The sequence below is a fragment of the Lates calcarifer genome, linkage group LG13 (assembly GCF_001640805.2).
Source record: "Lates calcarifer isolate ASB-BC8 linkage group LG13, TLL_Latcal_v3, whole genome shotgun sequence".
Taxonomy (NCBI): domain Eukaryota; kingdom Metazoa; phylum Chordata; class Actinopteri; family Centropomidae; genus Lates; species Lates calcarifer.
Window position 1 is genome coordinate 22,929,364 of NC_066845.1, and position 23,236 is coordinate 22,952,599.

Genomic DNA, 23,236 nt, shown 5'->3' on the forward strand with positions numbered 1-23,236 from the left:
CCACAACACATTGTCACCAGGAACTATGTTTTTGGTGGTAGTTCCAAATATTGACTGACTATCAGTTTCTGGACATCCATGATAGACACTAAAATTCACATCATTGTCTTTTTAAAATTTGTTTTTGACATAGAGTTTAGCTGGGTAACGTGTAAAGGAAATATCCATAACTTTATTTGTGTTTAAATAATGGTAGTGTAGAAGCCAGGCTTTCTTCCAAATTATATCACCTACAAACTGTTCCCAATATGGAATCGCCTATCTCTTTAGAATAGTCTTTACGGGTCTGTTGTTATTATGAGAATTACTGGAAAAATAAATTTTGCCCAATGATTCTTCTGCCTGCGTTCCTCAGACCAGTTAGTCACTGGATTCCAGTACAACCTCCATGATGTCCGAGGAGATTTGTCTGAAGGTTCCAATCATTAACCACCCGCTGGCGTTACTCCACCACCACCAGGGTCCTGTCCTGTCTCCTATGGGCTTACGCTTAATCATGATGCTTCACATTGATCTAATCTAGTCTAATTGTCTCTGTTGTTTGCCTCAATAAATTGTGTTATTCACTTCCATTCCATCTCTCTTTGCTTAACAGAGTCTGGAAAACAAGTCAGTGCTCTTCAGTGCCTGTATCATGGGCTGAGCCTCTGTGAAAACTGTGGCAGAGAGGGCCACCTCCTGGAACAATATGGTAATGTTGGGCTAGAGCGATATTAAATAATAGATGCATGACTTATGTCTCGAAAATGGGACATGTAAAAGGGCAATTGTGAAGTATTAAAAATTTCCTGCATTCAAATCAATTTGATTTTATTATTGTTATTAATATTACTATTATTTTCTTTATTTAGAATGGTCCCTTTAAAGTGGTATATTACCAGTGGTGGAGGACTGGCTTCCTTCAGTCTAGTCTAGTCGCTTTCAAAGGGCTCATACTACATGGTGTCATCACTCACAGAAATAGTCATTGAGGGCTATAAAACTGTCAACAACTGTCTGGCAACCTGACCGGTGAGAGGAAATGGTAACAGGATTAATGTTACCTTAATATCTCTGTGTGGTTTAATCTGTAACATGCAATGCATTCTATTTTGTAATTTGTGTCATTTCACATGTTGTTTTAAAGTGCAAGGTAACTTTTCACTATAGCTGTCAGATACATGTAGCACAGTAAAAAACAACTTCCCCCCGGAAATATAGAGGAGTAGACAGAAAATGGATCCCACATATTTGTTTACATGATAAAATATGATTAATTGTCATAGATTATCAGGCAGGATAAAAAAGTGATTAACATAACCTTGACCAGCTCAGAAGTTAATTATCTTAGCTGACCTAAAGGAGGAAGAAACAGCTAACCAGATCCCAAAGTAAAAAAATAGACCCGTTAACACCTCAAAAGCTTGCTGATTTACACATCATATCAGGTTTGTTTAACCCATTAAAAAACAGAATGTAAAAATGACAAGTTGTGATTTTGCAGAACTATAAATAGTACATTTTTCTTGGTAAACAGCAGCTGGACAGAGCCAAGTTTGCAATCTCTACTCTTAGCTAAGCTAATCACCTCCTGATAATAGGTGCATACTTAATGCATAGACACAGCATAGATACAAATGGTAGGACACTACACACTGTTGGCTAGCTGCAGCTCTGAGAGTTGTGTCTGAATGATGACAAACAATAGATGTATTAGACATTACAGAAATTAAAAAATGTCTTTACTGCACATAACTGACATCAGTCAACTGATATAATATTCAGACTTAATCCGTGTTAGCTGACAAAATGCCCCCCAAAGAGTGATTTACTTGACTACTTACTCTTTATGAAGAACCAAAGTATCAGTAATACCTTAGCTTTACCAATTGTCATCTTTGATTTTAACATTATGTCATATTTATTGTACTAATGCCCCATCCTTCCCCTTTTCACAAGTGGATCAGGAGTTGAGTTATATTTGTATGGGTCATTATATTATGGAGGGTGTACAGTGGTGCAGTGGTTGGAACTGTCACCACACAACAAGAAGGTTGCACGCTCTGAGATTGCTTGGCTGGTTAGTTTGCATGTTCTTCCTGTGCCTGCATGGGTTTCCTGTGGGTGCTCCAGTTTCCTCCCACAATCAAAAGACATGCGACAAGGGACTCTAAATTGTCATGGGTGTGAAAGTGTGCATGACTGCTTGTCAGTTTCTGTATTAATGCAATTTACCTGAATACAACCTAGATTCCTTAAGTTAGACATCCAATGCTTGTTATTATTATTTTTTTTCTTTCTGTAAATACAGAGAGCATAACCTCAATGTCCACATAGCTATAACCCTGACTGACAGTTAGCAACTGTAAATTAGATTTAAGCTAATTTACAACACCTGTGTTTGATGTTGGACACGCCCCCTTACAATATAAATGAAACAAAACTCCAGCAACCAATTTGAAATTTTTGTATGTTTCTGGCTTAAAAGTTTTTCTTTCTTTTTGAGGAGCAACTGTGTGGTTTTAGCATGTTTACATCACCTCCACCACCACCTACTGACCTCGTTTAACAACAAAGTCTTAACAATGTCTTTGAATACTGCTGCCCTCTCAATCTCTGTGTAAGCTCTCCATGTCTTTATGTCTTTTGCTTGTCTGTGCGTGTCTTTCAATGTGATGAATCTTTGCCTCTTGGAAGAATCATACAGATGTCTCACCTAATATGATAAACACTGTTTCTGAAGCATACTGATCCCCTTAGAGACAATGATTAGGTAAATAAAATGTCTGTTTTTCCTATTTTTTAACAGTAAAAAACACAAAATTGCCCACAATTGATCCAAAATTCAGCTGCTCGACTTTTAACCATGAAAAGAGAACATGTTACTCTAATTTAAGCCCTCCTTCACTGGCTTCACATCACTTCTAGAATACAATTCAAATTTGTATTAAATGGTTTAGCTTCAAGCTATATCTCTGACCTGTTGATGATACACAATTAAAGGCGAAGGTAACTGTGCATTTACTACGATGCCATCTAAACTGTGGAGTAAATCACTGTTCCATCTGAGCAGAAGTATATCAATCCTTGCCATTTATCTGGTTTTACTATTTACTGAATAATTCTTGTGTACTTTGTTAGAGCACTTCATAACTATATTGATAGAAGAAAACAAAATGTCTTTCTTGTTTTTATCATGAGCAGACATTTCATGTGAAGAATAATGAAATGCCCTCACTATTTACAAGAATCAGTGGCCTGCTGTAAAGAGAAACTTGCCTCCATGGTTGGAACAAACAGAGCATGCTTATTAATGTTTACACACAAGTTCCCACTTCCGCTTTTTCGTACAGTGCACAGCCAACCCAACCAACTACTTGATATTTGTTTATGTTGTGTGCAGTTTTGTTTATCAAAATTGGCTCCTGAGGCACACGTAATCCTACATCAAATTGTCACAGTATGGTCACATTTACATGAGGTGATGCAGTAGCATCAGCAGTTCCAATCAAAACACCTGAAAAAAATTAGCTCTTAACCCAGCTCTCCAGGTCCTGATAGATTCTACTGGCTGGTAAACTGGGGTATTGGACACAGATCTGACACAGCCTTTCTCTCCAGTCAGTGTAGGTTTTTATTCTGTGAGTGCTGTGCCACTGGAAGTACGCCTCATAAGCCTGCCTGTCTGCAGCCACATGCTTCAGATAGGCAGCCAGATCTGCTGTGCTCTTGAAATCAGCCACATGGATGAAGGAACCAGGGGGAGCCAGGGCCTCATAGGTGGCTCTGCTGGGGCCGAGAACCACTGGTATGGCCCCTGCTTGAAAAGCATTCCTCCAGAGCTTCTCACTGATGTAATCCTTTGCCTCAGAGTTCTCAAAAGACAGGTAAAACATACAGTTTGCGATGGTAGGCAACAGTTTCCTGTCTGATAGAGGTTTCTTGTTCCAGCTGCCATACACTTCTATAGGGATATACTTCTTTAGACTTTTGTACACACCAGCCCGAGTCTGGTGAGCCTGGTATTTGCTGACCACCCAGCTGACAAGGCAGGAATGATTTGGAGCAGCCTGGAAGCCTGGGTCATCACTTCCTAAAATGGTTTTCCCATAAGGAATAGATATATCTGCATCACGTCTGTAACTCATCGTCCAGTTGAAGAGGCCATTGAGCTGTGTAAGGTTTGCATTGTTGACCGGAGGCTCCATGGACATCCACACCCAGTGCTGGGAGGCTGGGCGATCCAGGTGCAAGGGCAGCGCTGACAGACCTGTGCTCAGCTCCTGGTGGTGGAAGACGACCACATCAGCAGTGGAGAAGGCAGAGGTGTTATCAGTGAGGAAACAGCGGCTGATGTTGTACATCTGGCATTTGTCTCCATCAAGCCTGTAGGAGCGGCCAAATGGCCAGTGCCACAGCAGGATGCTGATGTTTCTCTGAGGAACATCTAGATGATATTTTTGCAGATAAAACCTCTGGTCTAACAAGCAGTAATAAAACAGGGATAAGAGTAAGCTGAGGATGAGGAGGAGAAGTAGGAAGAAGAAAGCTCGGGATGTAGATGGTGCCATGGCTACCAGGTGTATTTCAGTTCAAAAGGGCACAGATCACTGGTATGGAAATCCTACAAAGGAAGGAAGGGTAGATCAGAGATATTATCACACTGTAACATGCTCTCATCAGTGCAGGAACTGCAGAGGGCATGGTGTTAACAACAAAAACATCTCCTACTGCAGAGGACATTTCATTCTTTTGTAATTTTAATGATTATTTGTTTCTTACAACATTTTCACAACATCAGGCTAATTTTGTGACAAGAGCGCTTGCATCAGAGATATGATAAACTCAAATAAAATACAGGTCTTTTCTTTAATATGGTCTTTTTTCGGAAGATTCATGTCAGTACATGGCAGTTGGTAATAACTGGTAAAAAGGCAGAACATTTGATGAAATCTACACTGCTGTCCCTTTCTTTCTGTGTGTTCAACAATCCCATTTCTGCTTCTGCTGAATGTTTGTTCTCTTTAGGATTTCGTAATCAATGTTGCACACTCCTAACAGCCTAAGAAATACATGTTCAAGACTAAAACAAAAGAAACAAGCAATAAATAAACAAAAAACCTACTTGAACAGTTTACATCTTGCGAAATGAAACTGGCAGAATGTTTATTTCTAAAGATGGCACACCCTGATAGCGGAGTGCGCCACAAATTTAACATCATTTCTAGAACATATCATTACAAAGGAAAAAAAAGGAAAAGCAAAATGAAAATTAAAATTAAAATTCCTCAAGAATCTGATTGTTATACACATTCCTTCATATTCCTTCACCTGAGGACACAAACTGAAGTATTCTGTACACTATGAATCTGTAGTAAAAACTTTGATATCAGTTTAGCTGGTAGATTCAAATGAAATAAAAATAAGGGTGGCAGAGATATTGGCACTTACCTGGGTGACATGGCATAAGGTTGTCTGCTGCCCGTAGAACTTAGTCCTGCTCAACACATCCTAGAATATAAAGGAAATCCTGCCCCTTTCAAACATTTGACTCATCTCTTGCCTGACACTTCATACACATACCCACCCAGCTTCTCACCAGCGGAGTGTAACGGTCGATGTATAACCTTGATCAGTGGACAGCAGAAAGAAACTAGCAGCAGCAAAATCATGTGGGAATCTCAAATGATAAGGTTCTACTTATTTTCTCAACTACAAATTAGCATCATTAAGATCACTTTCATCCTCTTAGAGAGTACACAGAGTTGGGATTTGTTCACTCTCATGTTTGGCTTGGTTAGGGTTTGAAGTAGTTAAAACCTCACCCATCACCACAGGCACCTGCCACTGTGCCACCTTGTTTCACACACACTTATTTTCCTGTTAAACTGCTCATGCATCTGCTGTTTGCAGAATTAGCACAGCCAATAGCGAGTGGCAGTCAAAAACATTACCACTGCTGATTTTAGATTTGTAAACCACAAGCTGGTCTTCCTCTTCCTGTTCTCACAGCTCTGCAGAGGAAAGGGGCACAGCTATGCTGCTCCTGTAGGCACTAACCACATCATAACCGTTTCAACAAGCTGCTTCACCCTCGGCCTCTGACTTCTTGTTTGGTTTTTAATGCATATCCTGATGCAATGTCAGTGAATATACACTCACACTTTTCTGGTTGATTTACCCTGCACTGCTTTAATGTAACGTGCCAAAAGTTGTCCCACAGAATCCCATGATTCATGTTAAATGATGTTTTGAACTATTTGGTCCTTACAGATTAAAGACCTCTGACAGGCAGTACCACTTTCATATCCTGACCTAAAGTACCTTAAAAGGTAGGGTTAGCAATTATAATCTAATGCACTTTTCTTCAAAGTCAGGGAATATCTCCTCAAAGTCAACTAGCTACCCCTCTGTGTGTGTGCTGAGAAAAATCTGGTGTTTCTGCACAGCCCTGGTTCTAGAACTGAGATATAAATAAAGTGAATCGTTATGATCCATTCCAGCCAATCATGGCATTCATGCTCATGCAAAGGAGGTGGGAGAAGCAGAAAGGCTATGATCATACCAGGCAGAAGACCTGTGGCCACATTGGTGTGGCTTTCCAGCAGTGGAGGGACCTCTGCTCTGTTTTTCCTCGACAAGTTCATAAAGTTAGTTTTGCTTTGTTTCACAGGAGCCAGTAGAGCAGTTTTGTTTTGTCCTGTTTGTTCTTGATGTAATGTTAGTCACACTAGGAGGAGAGTTGTGAGTATCACTGTCAGTCTCGTCCTCTCTGCATGTTAGCTTCACTGCAGTTAATGTAGCACACAACCTAAGTGCTCCACCATTGTTCACTCTGTATTGTGGTATTTTCCTTGCAACATTTGCAAAGGTTTTTATAAACATGAAGACCTGAAAGCTACAAATATACAGGCCTGTATTCAATTACTGTAGTTCTGTAAAAACACAAAAAACATGATGTAAAAACTTGCATGTCATTCTTTTGTACATGTTTTATATTACGTTTGTTCTGCTTGAGCTATGAAGAAACCCAACCGGTCGAGGCAGATGGCCACCCACCCTGAGTCTGGTTCTGCTCGAGGTTTCTGCCTCTTAAAAGGAAGTTTTTCCTCGCCACTGTCGCCTAGTGCTGCTCATGGTGGGATCTGTTGGGTCTCTCTCTGTAAATACCTATTTTAAAGAGTATGGTCTAGACCTGCTCTATATGAAAAGTGCCTTGAGATGACTGTTGTTGTGATATGGCGCTATTGTCAGGGTGTCAGTTCTGAGCCAGGGCTTTTCTTTTGTAGTTCTGTTGTGTTTGTTTTATTTCCTGTTTTATTTTGTAATCACTGACCTCCCTCTTGTTTCAGGTGTCTTGTCTTCCCCTTCCTTCTGTGCTCCCTCCTCCTGGTGATTACCTACCCCGCCCTAATGTGGTTCACCTGTGTCTCATTGTCTGCCCTGCCCCTGTGTATTTAGTGTCTGTGTCTCCCTGCACTCCCTGCCAGTTCGTCTTGTGCCTCTACCAGACCTACCAGCCTTTGTGTAAGAAACCTGTTCTCTCGCAGCCATAGTGTTTAGACCCTTGCCTGTATTTTTGACCTTGCCTCAGCCTTGTCCACTTGTACCGTTACCTTCTCTTTCTGCCTTCCTGTGTACCGACCCCACTTGATTAAAGGACTTTGTTTTTGGTAAACTCTGCCTCTGTCTCCTGTCTGCACCTATGTCCACACTGCTACGCTTGACAGTTATATAAATAAAATTGAATTGAATTGAAACAGACACACTGGATTCCACCATTTTCCTCTTCGGGCAGTTGTTAGTGGGGGTCTCCATGTCCACATGTTATGCAGCTTCAAAGGACAAAACAAGACTAAGGCTGCATTTATATTAAATGCTGAAGTGGTCAGCATTTTAAAAAAAATTTGATTTGGCTTTTTTTTGCCTCAAAGTAACACAATTCTGACTTTTTCATGCAAATGTGAACAGCATAAGTCAAGTCAATTTTATTTATATAGCGCCAATTCACAACAGAAGTTATGTCGAGGCACTGTACATATAGAGCAGGTCTAGACCGTACTCTTTAAAGTAGGTATTTACAGAGAGAGTAAATAACTACATATTTTACTCTGAAAAAAACAACAACCTCATTTGGTGCTAGAGGAGTCATGGGTTCCAAATTTCCATCCACCATTATCTATGCAACTTATCCTGTAAGGGTTGCAGGGGGGCTGGAACCAATTCCAGCTGACATTCAGTGAGAAGTGGGATACACCCTGCACAGGTCTGTCACAGACATGTAACATCTGTTTAGATAGAAAGAAATGTTGGTTGGTGGACCAACAGACAGACCAAGATTTACAGCCTCTAACAAGGCTGAAAATCTCTACTCAAATTTTTAACATTTTTTATCTGAATAACTGGTTATCCTCCTATGAAGAAGAGGGCCTTGGTGTTCAGTTTGAACTGATAACTTTTTATTTATCTTTTTTCTTTTTTCAAAAATGAATAATTAGTATATTATATGAGCAATAAAGCCATGGACTCTGACATATGTTACAACAACAGAACTTTCATTCAACCTGCATGTGACCTTAAAGCAGGTACATCTCATCCAGCCGTCTGCTTTTATTTCACAGCACTGGGGAAATAACCATCACTTGGAAACAGTTCTGGTGACCTTACAATCCTGGAGGCTTGTCAACCTCCCTGCTTTTCATATTTGCACTAAAGCTCTTGAAATCTGTCCAAATAACCATAACATCTGGACTGAAAAATCCTCCTGTCTGGAGCACAAGGACAGAATGAGCCAATGGTCCAAACCCAAATGTGAGATTATAAATTACTGTAGATTAAAGAATTATACCACTGACAGTCATTTAGTTTAAATAAAATTAACACAATTAGGTCAATAGCAATTATTCATGCTGTACCTCTGAGAAATTGCAACAAGAATATCACTGGGATGTTATACAGATCCCAAAAGAGATATAAAAATACTTTACGTACCACAGGTCTCTAAAAACCTATAATAAACACTGGCCATTTCTACTGACTTATTAAATGTTTGTTTCTAGGGACAAATAAATAACATGGACCAATGCCACATGTTGCATGTTTTAGCAAGTTTGTTTGCAGTTTAATAAAAAAGATCCTATCCATAATGTTGTCAGACACCTTTAATCTCTTATCAACAGTCTGAGCCTGTCCGTGGAAAAAACAAGCACTTAAAACAGGGTTCCAGACTGCGACCAATTAGTTGCATTTTGCAACTAATTTTGAGACACTGCGACTAAATTTTACGAGTAGGAGCACCAGTGCAACTTGCAAATATGCCTCCAGCCCTGTAGGTTCAGGTCCAGTGCAAGGGCGCCAGAACTAAGGGGGCCAAGGGGCCACTGCCCGCCCCCCACTTTACACCCCTGACCCACATTCTTTATGAGTCGCATAATTGTATTGCAGCGATATTTAGGATTACAGCAGGTTAGCCTTTACAGACCAGAGTCCCTTGTGCCCAAAGTTTGTCATTTCACACAACTAGCCTAGCTTACGTGTGTGGCTTCACTGGTGTATTCACATATTAGTTAAACGCACACACATTAAGGCTGCCTCAATCAGTCAATCATAAAAGTGCATGGCTGCATCGTCAGCAACCTGACAGGCAATGCGCGGAGTTACGAGGGCCCGATCAACACTGCAGGTTTAATCCCTCATTATGAAATTATAGCTGGTGTAAAACTAGAGTGTAAAACAAATTTTAACCACACATTACACAAGGCTTTGACTGAAATGATCTGAAATCAACAATAGTTATGAAGTGGTGAGGCCAAATGAGACTGGAATGTTTGAAATTCCATAAAGAGCTGGATGCTTTAGCTCTAGCTGCAGCTGCTGGTGGTGATGTCATGAAGTTTGCACACACTGTAACGCTACATGTTTAAGTGCAGTCTTCTCTGCGCCTCTCATGTTCAGTATCTAAAGCCCCGTGCTGTTCAGTTCACAATCTTGCGGCCGGCGGTGTCTTGCATCTTGCAGATGCAGGCGGTAAACCGGTGAGAGCAGCACCTTCCCCTTCTCCCCCTGTCACCCTGTCACCTGTGCGCCACGTTGCACGGTCTCCTGCAGCCGCTGGAGGTGTGTGAGCTTAGAGGAGAACCGTGCATAGAGCTCTGATTATTCAAAAAATAAGTGCCTTAACAAGTAAGAGACACTGGCCTTTACCCTTTCTTTATCAAATCACCTGTTCAACAAGCCCATAGAAAAGCAATATTTTCAGCAGTTGCTCACAGTCTTTCAACATGCTCAACACAACCACAGCGCACTGGCTAAGCTTGTTGAGAAGCCAGAACAAAAGCTGTTTGTATGTAGTCTAACTGGTTAGTTTGCCACTAATCTCAAAATTTCACTAATTCCTAAAAACTTTACTTGATTAGACAAACCAGCCACTCGACATTTTAGATTTCTGTCCAGTAAGATATTGAGTTTACTGTGATGTTACTGTTGCTACTCTAGAAACAGTATTTAGTTGTTTTTAATATATGACTAAACTCTTCTCATGTCCTGAGTTTATTCTTTTACAAAATGATACATTAAAAAATCCAGTTATTTAGTAATGAAAAAGAACCGGTAACAGGGGTCTGGATCGATAAAGATAAAATCCTAATGACACCCATCTTTACAGCTGGTTAGAGGCCTCACCCTGACTTTAGGCAGATGAGATATTCACTGTTCAAATCACTTCACTATCAGCCTTGTTTAAACAGTGATTTTTTGTGATTGTCATTTTTTATGGCGCACAGTGCGATCACTCTCAAAAATGTGGATTACTTCTTATTATTTTCTCTCACATTAAAGGGCAACTTAAATCATCCATGTACATTTAAAGTACTTTTACCTTTAAAATGAAACAATATACCAAGCATTTATCAGTAATATCGTTAACATGAAAAAAAATCCGAATTTGTTGCATTGAATGTCGATTTAAACGTGCTCCTAACTCTTGGGCTGGTGCTAAAATTTTCAGTAAGGAGCACCGGTGCTACAGGAAAAGTGACTTAAGTAGACATATTTAGTTGTGGCCAATAAAACACTAAGTAATAATAGAGAGTGAAACAATCAAATTACTATTTGAATACTGTATAAAGGAAAAAATGTAAAACTGTTGGAACTGTTGAGGGCACAGCAGGCTCCTCCTGAAGCAGTAGGGCAGCCAGTGTTTTCTCTCTCATCGGATGCAAACACTACTGTGGTGTCTTTCTCATCTGTAACGTATTCTCTTCCTGTCCATCACTGTCTTTACAGTCCAGTAGGTCAATTCAATTCAATTTTTATTATATTGCGCCATATCACAACCAAAGTCATCTCAAGGCACTTTTCATATACAGATACACAGAGGGGGGGTGGGGGGGTTCCATGGGTTCCATATAAAATGTAAAGTGATGCCAGTAATACAGCAGTAGTAATGATAGTAGTGATAATTAAAGTATTAACTGCTAACATAGCAATACAACTAATGGCAGTATAAGTAATTTCTAATTCTAGCAGCAGGTGTTGAGTGGAGTTGTAGGAGCAGCAGGAGACTTGTCATCACAGATCAGACTCTACAGCTCCAGAGGCAGAAATACCTGCAGAAAGAGACAGAAGAGGAGAGAGAGACGGAAGAGCACAATACTACAGGAAAGGGAAGATATTGAGTCAGTAACATTATGGGATATGTATCCATACTGTGGATAGAGAGAGAGAGAGAGAGAATCTCAGTGCATCCCGGCAGTCTAGGCCTATAGCAGCATAACTAAGGGATGGTTCAAGCCTGAGCCAACCCTAACTATAAGCTTTATCAAAGAGGAAAGTTTTAAGCCGACTCTTAAAGGTACAGAGGGTGTCTGCCTCCCGGACCAAAACTGGGAGGAGGTTCCACAGTAGAGGAGCCTGATAGCTGAAGGCTCTGCCTCCCATTCTACTCTTGGAAACACTGGGAACCACCAGTAAACCAGCATTCTGGGAGCACAGAGTCCTAGTGGGGAGGAGGATTTTGAATTCTACTCTGGATTTGACTGGGGGCCAATGTAGAGAGGCTAACACAGGAGAAATATGGTCTCTTTTCCTAGTTCCTGTCAGTAATCATGCTGCAGCATTTTGAATCAGCTGCAGTCTTTAGAGACTTGTTGGGGCAGCCTGATAATAGTGAATTACAATAGTCCAGCCTAGAAGTAACAAATGCATGGACTAGTTTTTCTGCATCTTTTTGAGACAGAAAATGTCTAATTTTGGAGATGTTACTCAGATGAAAGAAGGCAGTCCTAGAAGTTTGTTTTATGTGTGAGTTAAAGGACATATCCTGATTAAAGATAACTCCCAGATTCTTTACAGTGGAGCTGGAGGCCCTAAGACAAGCCTGGAGTTTGGCTAGCTGATTGGTTTCATTTGCTCCATTGACAGATAAAGCTGTGTATCATCTGCATAATAATGGAAATTTATGGAGTGTTTCCTGATAATATTGCCCAAGGGAAGCATATACAAAGTGAAGAGGATTGGTCCAAGCACTGACCCTTGTGGAACTCCATGTCTAACTTTTGTGTGTATGGAGGAGTAGTTGTTAACATGTACAAACTGAAGCCTCAGATAGCTGTTTTCTCCAGGATCTTAGAAAGAAAGAGGAGGTTAGATATAGGTCTGTAATTGGCTAATACATCTGGATCTAGAGTGGGCTTTTTTAGAAGAGGTTTAATTACAGCTGTTTTATACATCTGCAGCACATAACCTGTTACCAAGGACAGATTTAACATATCTAATACAGGACTGCACATTAAGGGCAGAGCTTCCTTAAGCAGCCTAGTTGGGATGGGGTCTAGGAGACAAGTTGAAGGTTTAGATGTTGAAATAATTGATGTGAGCTGGGGGAGGTCGATGGGGGAAAAGGAGTCAAGGTTAGGTTTTGCAGATGACATAAATCTGTACTGACTGAAGGCAGGATGTGATTAATTTTATCTCTAATGGTAGAGATTTTATAATTAAAGAAGTTCATAAAGTCATTGCTGCAGAGGGTTATAGTCGTGTGTGGATCTATAGAGCTGTGACTCTCTGTCAGCCTGGCTACTGTGCTGAAAAGAAACCTGGGGTTGTTCTTATTATCCTCTATTAATGATGAGTAATAGGCCTCTAAATTAACCCTTTCATGCATGAATTATGAGGCATGAAAACATTTTTGAACTTTTTTTTTTAACACAATATTTTGAAGGAGTTTTTCACATGGCCACTTGGGTGGACTGCATGGGTTTGAGTTTTCAATTGAAGAGCTATGTATTTAATAAATGAGTCAATAGAATTACATATTATCTTATGATCTTCTCTGATTTTATATATCTTATGAATTTCTCAAAATGTTAAACTAATGTGTTCACATATTTTAATACTGTTCAACACAATGTAAAAACATTGAACCTTGCTCCTGACATCTTAGATTCTCAGCATCCTCAGCTCCACTGTCACTACTGCTAGCATTTGTCAGTACTTCTTGTTCTGGCAGCCATTCATCATCACTGCAATTAGCACCATCCTCATTTGACTCAGATGGTATTTGCTCCACTATCCTGTAGGCCTTTCTATCATGCACTGTACTAGAGCTCTACAAAATATAAAAGACACTAACTGTTGCTTTCATAATGGAACTAATCTGCATATCATTTTGTTTTTGTTACAACTATGGTGCAATATCAGTATACAGTTCAATCTGTTTCTATCCTTATTACATTGTCCTGTGTATAGTGTTTTTTGTTTATATTTTTAGAATATTGTCTTGTTTATATCCTGTTTTACTAGTATCAATGCCTTTTTCTATTTTTCACAATCCCTGTAAATTCCCCTGCTGTGGGACTAATAAAGGATTCTCTTATCATGTCACAGTAATAGTATGAAATGTAATTGAAATATAGCCAGCGATACATGATGTCCAATCTAGTCGTAATCATAATCGTAATTTCCTCCTAATATAAAATCAATATTTGGACTTTTTTTTAAACCTCCCTTTACTGGTTTCCTTCTACAGAAGGATTTGCAAGATATTCTCAAGCTGCTCAGCCTTTCTGGCCATCTGTCAGTCATCTTGGTTTTGAGAAATTTTTTTTCAGAGTTACATTGACTGGTCAATGGTTGGCAGTGTCTGAAACAACACTCTAGCATCCAATGTGGTGGCTCATGTGCAATTCTACCATCAATGGTGGTATGGTGGTATGTTACAATCTACCTCTGTGCGATTCCCTGGACTTTGTCTTATCTCCAGTTTTATTTTGAAATTACTTTCTTTGGTGTGTCTGTTATAGTTTTGCTTCCTGTCCTTTTTTTTCTGCCCTCGGGTGTCATCCCCTTATCTGTTCCCACCTCCCCAGTCAGCCCTACAGTCATCTGGTATCTCCCCAGCTATACCTCATTCCATAATCATTCCTTTGTCAGCTTGTGTGCTCTTTTTCCTTGAGTTGCCACTTGCCTCTGAGTTGTCCTTGTGTTCCTGCTTCCAGTGTGTTTGGTCCTGAAATATTGAACCATAACAGTATAAACTGGCCAAGATGAACCCAGTAGACAGCAGTACTTTGTGAACACCCCTGACCCAGTTTGTTTCCCTGCCACCTAACCCATGGTTTGCCAGCTTCTGGCCTGCTAGCCTCCACCATGCTAGCCACCAGCATTGCTACCCCGCACCCCAGCCAGTTCGGCTCAGCTCAGCTTTCCGGTCCTGAGCAGCAAGTCCGCTGTCTGCTCCTGTTCCCATCCCAACCCTCAACCCCAGGTTCCCAACTACTAAAGTAAATGGGAGTTCTCTTTAGCAACATCTGCATGTTGCTAAAGAGAACTCCCAGAGCCAGAATCAGATTTATTGCCAAGTAGGTTTTCACTCTTAGGAATATGCTTTGGTGTATAGCAATAACCATAGTAAGTAAAAAATATAAGGAAGGTCAGGAAGCATAACTAGAATAGAAATATGAGTATGAAATGTTCAAAGGTTCACAGTATTAAGTACAAAGAATATAAGAAGTGTGCAAGATAGTAATCCAAAAAGGATGTCCATTAATGTAACACACTGGGGATGGAGTGAGTGGGCTGGAGCCTATCCTAGCTGACACTGGGCAACAGGCAGGATACAACCTGGACAGATGAATTAGTCTATTACAGGGATGACATATAGACAACAAGTCACACCTATTAGCAATTTCGAGTCACCAGTTAACATGCATGTCTTTAGACTGTGGGCAGAAGCCAGAGTACTTGGAGAGAATTCACACAGGCACAGGGAGAACATGCAAACTCCACACAGAGAAGCCCCCAGTGAACTGGGGTTCAAACTCAGAACCTTCTTGCTGTGAGGTGACAGTGCTAACCACTGTACCACCATACCGGGGGGAATAAGAAGTTGTGTGAGTGCAGATTTTTGAAAACATGAACTCACTATAGAGAAATAACCAATACTAGTACAGTGGTAGTGGTGACAATAAGTAAAGTTTAGTCAAGTCAATTAAATATGTATGGTACTGAATGAGAATGAAAGTCGTCTCAAGGCACTTTTCATATAAAGCAGGTCTAGACTGCACTCTTATGTTATTACATTTATGAGGAGAGACCCAACAATTCCCACTATGAGCAAGCACTAGACAACAGCAGAACCAGACTCAGAGTGGGCAGCCATCTTGACAAGTTGGGTTTAGAGGGAAAGAGTGAATGACAGCAGAGAGAGAGAACATTTTAAACTTTGATAGCTTACGGGTGATTGGCTTGAGTTGAGTGTATCAGGTTGTGACTGCATGAAAACCAAATTAGTAGGTAAGGCATAGAGATAGCGGGAAACTGCTTGTGATCAGATGGTATATTGCAGAAAGACAGTCTTCTTGACTGAACTTTTGCTAAGCCTCATTTATTAGGATTTTCAAGAGGAAGCCAGCAACAGACAGAAAAGGGAAAATTGTGGAACAGGGCCGCCAAACATTGAACCAGTTGTCCTGGGCCTTGGGTCAAGGGAGGGCCCTAACCTTAATAATTTGTCAAAAATACATATTTGTGAAAAATTTGTATAGTATTTGCGAGTCACACACACACACACACACACACACACACATATATATATATATATATATATATATATATCTTCCTCCTTGACATACTGATCAAAAAGGATATTACTTTCCCTCCCTATAATGCAAAAAGAGACAGATCAGACACTGCCTGCACTTCCAGGACCAAGCAAGGGCCAACCATTCAAAAAATATTGAATTGCTGTGTCTGCAGCCACCTCCCTCCCTGCCCTGTTCACTTCTGAAGGGTAATTTGAGCACACTAGTGTTGCACTAAACTATTTGCATAGTGTATGTGTAGCTAATGTGTCATATTGTCCTTTGGGCCAGCTGGTGTGGTGTGTTGCAGCTGGAGACGAGGGCCTGCATAATTGTTTTTTGCCTAGAGAACAGAAGTGCTTGCACATAATTAAAATGATTGTTAAATTCAGTCATTATATAACAAGTGTTGTATCCATTTTCCATAGATAACTTCAAAGCATTAAAGTTGGGAATGATAACATATCTTTAGTATGATTGAATTTCAGTGGATGGGAAAAAGGAACATAGACATAGACACACACATGTATGTGTTACGGTCAGTCAGTGACCTGCGTGCTGTCATGGGGTTGCACTTTCTCTTGGCCTTTACATAAAGGACCAGTGTTTAACATTTACTGAGATCTATTGGCAGACACAGGATACATATGCATGTAGACATGGTCCCGATAACCTGCTGAAGTTCCAACCAGGCATCAGAATGGAGAAGAAAGGTGATTTAAGTGACTATGAACATGACATGGTTGTTGGTGTCAGATTGGCTGGTTTGAGTATTTCGGAAACTGCTGATCTACTGAGATTTTCTTATACAACTGTCTCAAGTGTTTAAAGAGAAAAAGAGAAAATATCCAGTGGGTGGGTGAAAATGCCTTGTTGATGCCAGAAGTCAGAGGAGAATGGCCAGACTGCTTCAAGCTGTCAGGAAGGCAACAGTAACTCAGATAACCACTCATTCCAACCAAGTTAGGCAGTAGCACAACACATCAAACCATGAAGCAGAGGGGCTACAGCAGCAGAGGGCTACAGGTGCCACTCCTGTCAGCTAAGAACAGGAAACTGAGGCTACAGTTCGCAAAGGCTCATCAAAGTTGTAAAATAGAACACTGGAAAAAACATTGCCTGTGACCACAGTGTACCCATCTTCTGATGGCTACTTCCAGCAGAATAACACACCATGTCACACAGCTCAAATAATCTCAAACTGGTTTCTTCAACATGACATTGAGTTCACTGTACTCAAACAGCCTCCACAGTCACCAGATCTCAGTGCAGTAGAGCACCTTTGGGATGTGGTAGAACAGTCACATCATGGATGTGCAGTTAACAAATCTGCAGCAGCTGCATGATGCTATCATGTCAATATGGACCAAAATCTCTTATCTCAGAATCCATGCCATGAGGAATTGAGGTAGTTCTGAAGGCAGGTCCACAGAGTCTGCCATGTTTTGCCGCTATGTTTCTGCAGTAGCCCAGAACTGACAAACCAAACCAAACAGTGACACAGTATAGGGCCTTTCATGTGTTTATGTTGACACTGCAGCTTGTATAAGGGAAACAAAGAGGAAGACAGGAGGGAGTACGTGTCAGTTATTAACTATAGTTTTACAGATTAAAATCTAAATCCATCCATTCATTATCTACGCTGCTTATCCTCTGAGGGTGGCTGAGGGGCTGGAGCCAATCCCAGCTGACATTAGACAAGAGGCAGGGTACACCCCTGGACAGATTACTAGTTAAAAATTAAATACAGTATCTTAATATATCTGTATACAGTGCACTCAGAAAATATTCAGTCCTCTTCATTTTTTTTCACATTTTGTTATGAGCCTTATGCTAAAAATACATTTTGTTCCCTCATCAGTCAACACTCAGTATCCCATAATGACAAAGTGAAAATAGAATTTTAGAAATTTTACAAATACATTGAATAGGAAAATCTGAAATATCAGATTGACACAAGTATTTGCTATGACACTGAAATTTAGCTCAGTTTCCTTCCATCTCTCTTGATTGTCTTTGGGGTGTTTGTAGGCCTTGATTGGAGTCCATATGTGATAAGTTCTATTGATTGGACATGATTTGGAAAGACACACACCATTCTTTATAAGATCTCACTGCTGACAATGCATATCAGAGTAAAATCCAAGCCATGAGATCAAAGAAACTGAGCTCAGAGACAGGATTGTGTCCAGGCACAGATCTGGTGAAGGCTACAAAACAATTCTGCTGCACTGAAGGTTCTTAAGAGCATATCCATATCCATGGTCACACATCTATAATTCTTGAATGGGAAAAGTTTGAAACAATCAAGACTACAGCTGGACTAAACTAAGCAATCATGGAAAAAGGGCCTTGGTAACAGAGGTGACTGGGAACCTGACGGTCACCCTTGCTGGGCTCCAAAAGATCCTGTGTGGCAATGGGTGAAATTTCCAGGCTGCAAGGCTGCAACATAACAAAATGTGAAAAAATTGAAGAGGTCTGAATACTTTCCAAATGCACACTAGACAACCCCACTCATTTGACAGACTAGTTGATGTGGTAGTTGATGCCATTTTGTCACTTGACAGCCACCATAGACTTTCAGACATGCTTGGAAGGGGAGGGGACAGGTATTCAGCTGGTTGCAAACTGCATTCTCACTGCTTGATGTCACTAAATCCTACACTGTCCTACTGTCACTAAGTCCTTAAAATCTCCTCCCTAGTCACCAGATCTGAATCCATTGGAACACATGGGATGTCGCAGAGCTCAGTATTAATCTGCAGCTGACAGATGAAAAGAAATTATCTGATGTAATCATGTCAACATGGAGCAGAATGTCATTAATGTTTCTAACATCCTGTGGAATCCATGCCATGAAAAATTAACACTTTTTTGAGAGCAAATACTTAACCAGTATTAGAGTGGTGTTCCTAATAAAGTGCCTACTGAATGCAATTTCCAACATCACAATGCATTTGTACATCTGTCCACATTTTTTCTCTGGCAAGGCTGATTCCAGTATAGGGGCTCTATGTGAATGTGTACTTTCAGTCCAATAGAAAAATCAAGGGTTTGATAGCAAGGAAAATTAATGGAAAATATCAAGTAATCAGTAATAAAACAGAATCAAATATAAATATATATAAATATATATGTTCGGACCTATTTGGTGTCTAATCACAATTTTCTGTAAGGTTATGGTGTGCTGTCTTCATGACAAATACACAGGTGTGCCTCGGCTTTTGCTTTGAAAGGCCAGGACGGAAGTGTTCGTTGTCATTACTCTGGTTAGCTTAATATTAGGCTGTTACAGCTGGTATCTTGCTACAACTCAGAACATTCCATTATAAAGCTAAAAAGACTCCTCGGGAGGAGCTAGCCGGCGCCTTACAAACAAGAATGACAGAGGGAACGTCGTCAGACACAGCATCTTTCGGTTCAACAAACCCCGTAGATAAGTCTAATATTATTTATTATTAGCGAAGGCCGACTCATTCCAGCACCCTAACAGGTACGCGGATGCCTCGGGATGGGATAGAAAGTCCCCGGTTATTTAAATCTAGTACAGGCCAGTTATGCTAATTTGAAAATTAGGACACACTGGAGCAAAAGTGGGAGGCAAAATGGGATTCCTGCACCAGCTCCATCTCCTGCTGTGGAAGAACATCTCTCTGAAGAGGAGGGGACCGGTAAGACATGACATTTGTTCCTGTGACAGTCTATTTTTATTTTTATTTTTTAATGAGCAGAATAAGTCGTGTTTGGTTGTTCGCGTCTTTAGAAAGCAGACGGGCGTCGGTTCAGCCTGCTACGTTGCTGCATTGCCCACAGCCGTTATTTGGGCTAATTCTACCATCACCTGTCTCTGTCCTTAAATGTTACCAGCTGACATAAGAATAACACTGCAGTGAGCTTAATGAGATGATGTTCAAACTGGTCTACTGTCAGGGTGCTGTTGGGGAGCGTGTTCTCTGTATGTGCTTATCCTGTCAAACAGGTTGTTTGTCTACAAACAGTTGTGTAATCCCAGTATATGTTTATTAGCCTCAGTTTTGAATCGGCCTATGCAGTGTATATAAGACCAGGATGTGTAGAGGTCAGTGTTTTATTTTAATATACCCACAAGCTGAAAAGAATATTATAGGCCTGACTGCTGTTGTTATTGTAGGATTAGAAGATAAATGAATATCATATGAAATGATTAATACTAACATCAAAACGTATTTGACAACTTATAATTGTCAAACTTCATCGTAAACATGAAAACAGTTCCAGAGAGTGCATATAAATATCCTGATGAAAGACTGTATGTATAAATGGAATAGGAATATTATATAGAATGTTTGTTGTTGTGACTTTAGTTATCACTGTAGGATTAAGGTTATCATCAGGGAGGATTATATTATTTTTAGGGCAAATGATCATGACAGTATCTCAGCTAGTTCTTAAGGCTGATGTCTGACCACACTAAATCAAGTGGTGAGTCTCAAACGGGAAACTTAGTTAGTTCGCCCACATCTAGTGCACTGTGCAAACAATACCTTAAGAACCTTCACCTGCATAGTGCGTGAATTTCGCATATACTGTATACGAAGAATTTCGACAGGGGAGTGTCATCCCAAATCAAACACGGCCGTTTTGCACTCACCGGAAATGGCGATTGCAACATGTGACCCCAACTGTCGCCTGTCAACTGCTGTTTGCTTTGCTCACTTGACTTAAACATGAACGTTTTACTTTCTTGTGTGTGCCCTCTGTTTCATGCGACTGCACGTGACATTGAATTTACGCCATCGGCATTTCATTTCAGCCACAGGACACTGAAGTGCATTACTACCCTAGATAGGAATAAAAACATTTGTGCTCTCTTGCATGTGATTTTCAATTTCTCCATGCACTCTAAAACTAAAGGTACTTATATTGTATGTAAGCAAGTTTTGTAACATTACTGTCATGTCCTTTTTTGGCTAGAAATGTCTTTTAATCAGTGTTAATCTGCCGTTAGCATTAGCATGTTGACACTAGCCAGTAGACTCCTAGTCATAGTGATAAACACAGGAGAGAAAGCAATTAAGATTAGACTTACACCACTGATGACCAGATTTTTTCTCACTTACCTCTCAGGGTTCCCATTCAAAACTAGCTAGCTCAGACATTGTTGTAAGAGAGACTTGAATTCAACATATTGCTCAGCTGGTCAGCAGTAGATGACAGTGAGGACCTAATTTTGTATCTAATTTCATCTATTTTCCTACAGAAAAAATGTAAAAAATATCATGAGCTGTAAAAGGTCAGCAGCTAAGAGAGGACTGGTTTTACGTGAGTTTAGCTACAATGTCAAATAGAAATCTAAGATAGTCTTTATTGTTAGTGGTTAAGTTGGAGAACTATGCTTCTCCAGGAGTGGACAGAGCATGCTTGTTATTCAATACACACTCGTCTCATGATAGCCAGAAAGTATCCAGTTTGATTTTTGCTATTTGTGTTCCAATCTTCTGCAGGCCTTTATTTGTCCTCAGTAAACCAGGGTGTAGACCTCCATGACTGTCTAGTTTTGGTCGTAAGCCATCAGAAATTCTAATACCTGTCACATGGTTTAGTATGGTTATGTTTGTGTATGTTTTTAAAAGCTGAGGTTGGATCTGTCCTCAGGCCATCTGATTTTTTATCCCTGCCTGATGCCTTTACTGGTGTCCTCATAGAGGGTAGGGGTTGTTTGTGTGTGGAGTGAGAATGGGGAACAGCTATTTTTAGCCCATCTACCTTCAGACATCAAACTCAGAGGAGGTGCAAGAGATGCTCTGGAGAGCCCCTGTAATAATAATAACAACAGCGGCATCATTCCTGCCTATAGATTTATAATCGTGCTACGTTGGTTTAGCCTCACAGATTGATGATCGCCATCGATAATAAGCCTCACCAACTTCTCCCAGGGTAATTTCATCTTACCTACGGACTACTCGACCTCACTGAAGATGTCCCTGTCCCTTGTCGTCCCGTGCATCCAAGAGCTCCTCACTAACAGACAAGTCTGCCCTCAGGCCTCTTAAAAGATGCGCTGTATCAGTACTGTCAGTGCTTTCGTCAACGGCTAATGAAAAAGCCAGAGAACTGCGCTTCTTCAGCCAGCTGTGTCGTCAGATTTTCCTTGGTCTGCAATGGTGTTTATTGACAAGCTAACATTGTTAAAAGCCTTTCTCTGATCAGGACACACTGCTCATGTACATTCAGCATACACTGCTACACCTTCTGAAAAACACTTTGAAGCTCAGGTGATGTCTTCAGCCACAATAAAGCTGGCTTTCACAGCTGCATCAGGTTTTGCTGTAACTTTTGCAGGTATATTCTGCTGAGAATGCAGGCTGCTTTTTAATTCTTGGACCTGCATTTTCTGCAGGAAATGCATTTTCTAGTTTAAAATGAATGGCAATGAAACTTTTGCTTTGCGATTCCTTAAACCAATCAGATTTGCTTTTCTTGGTGGCTAAAGTTAGCATACTTAGCTCTGTGTTTGACATCTAAGTGCAGATGTAAAATGTATTCCTTACTGCCCCTGCCAGTGGTGGGCTGTCAGGACCAGCAAGGCCTTCTCTGCACTGAAAACTGAATTATATTTTTAAATAAATATATATTTTTCCCATTAATACTATACTATATCTATATATTTCCTCTTGGTTATGCTGCTTCCAATACAGTCTGTTTATGTTTGAGCTTTTATCCAATCAGATTTCAGCCTTGTGTTGCCAAGTTAACAGAAATCTGCCTTGGGGCCTTCAGGGGCCTTCAGGAGCCTTGGGGCCTTGGGGCCTTAATTAGTGTGAATGCTGAGGCAGCATTTACAATTACAATAACAATTTCTGCCATTTTTCAGAATTACTTCAGCAATCCATTCAGCCATCAACATTCACACTGCATTTTCTACAGGAAATGCATTTTCTAGTTTAAAATGAATGGCAATGAAACTTGCCTTGTGGATCCTTAAACCAATCAGATTTTGAGTTGGCGAGGCCAGGGCCATCTAGCAGGCCGTTGTTAATGTCAACATTTTCATGTCATTTGATTGACATTTGACTAACTTTTATTTGGTTGGGGGTGGGAGCAGATTTATGTTTTACTTCATAGAGACACGGAACTAATGTTTCTGTTTCTGTTTCTGCCCGAGTGCACATCTTCTCTCTGTGTGGTGCAAGTAA

The 23,236-nt window shown here is 40.4% G+C and overlaps 2 protein-coding genes across 3 annotated transcripts in view; one reads left to right on the plus strand and one right to left on the minus strand.

Annotated features, from left to right (window-relative positions):
- Window positions 1-3,156: 3,156 nt before the first annotated feature.
- On the minus strand, window positions 3,157-5,849 carry LOC108878327 (fucosyltransferase 7). The gene is made up of 2 exons (XM_018668910.2): window positions 5,431-5,849; window positions 3,157-4,603 (listed from the first exon to the last, which is right to left on the minus strand). The coding sequence occupies exon 2, from the start codon at window positions 4,548-4,550 to the stop codon at window positions 3,507-3,509; it is 1,044 nt and encodes a 347-aa protein (XP_018524426.1). The 5' UTR covers window positions 4,551-4,603; window positions 5,431-5,849; the 3' UTR covers window positions 3,157-3,506.
- A 13,474-nt stretch (window positions 5,850-19,323) lies between these two features.
- The window catches only part of abca2 (ATP-binding cassette, sub-family A (ABC1), member 2), an 82,946-nt gene continuing 79,033 nt past the window's right edge, over window positions 19,324-23,236 (plus strand). For both annotated transcript variants that reach the window (XM_018668901.1, XM_051075019.1), the window contains exon 1: window positions 19,324-19,732. In XM_018668901.1, coding sequence (XP_018524417.1) covers window positions 19,667-19,732 — 66 coding nt within the window. In that variant the 5' untranslated portion in view covers window positions 19,324-19,666. The remainder of the gene's footprint in view (window positions 19,733-23,236) is intronic.

Excerpts from the sequence above, each read along its gene's own strand:
- LOC108878327 (XM_018668910.2), bottom strand. The coding sequence starts at position 4,550 with ATGGCACCATCTACATCCCGAGCTTTCTTCTTCCTACTTCTCCTCCTC.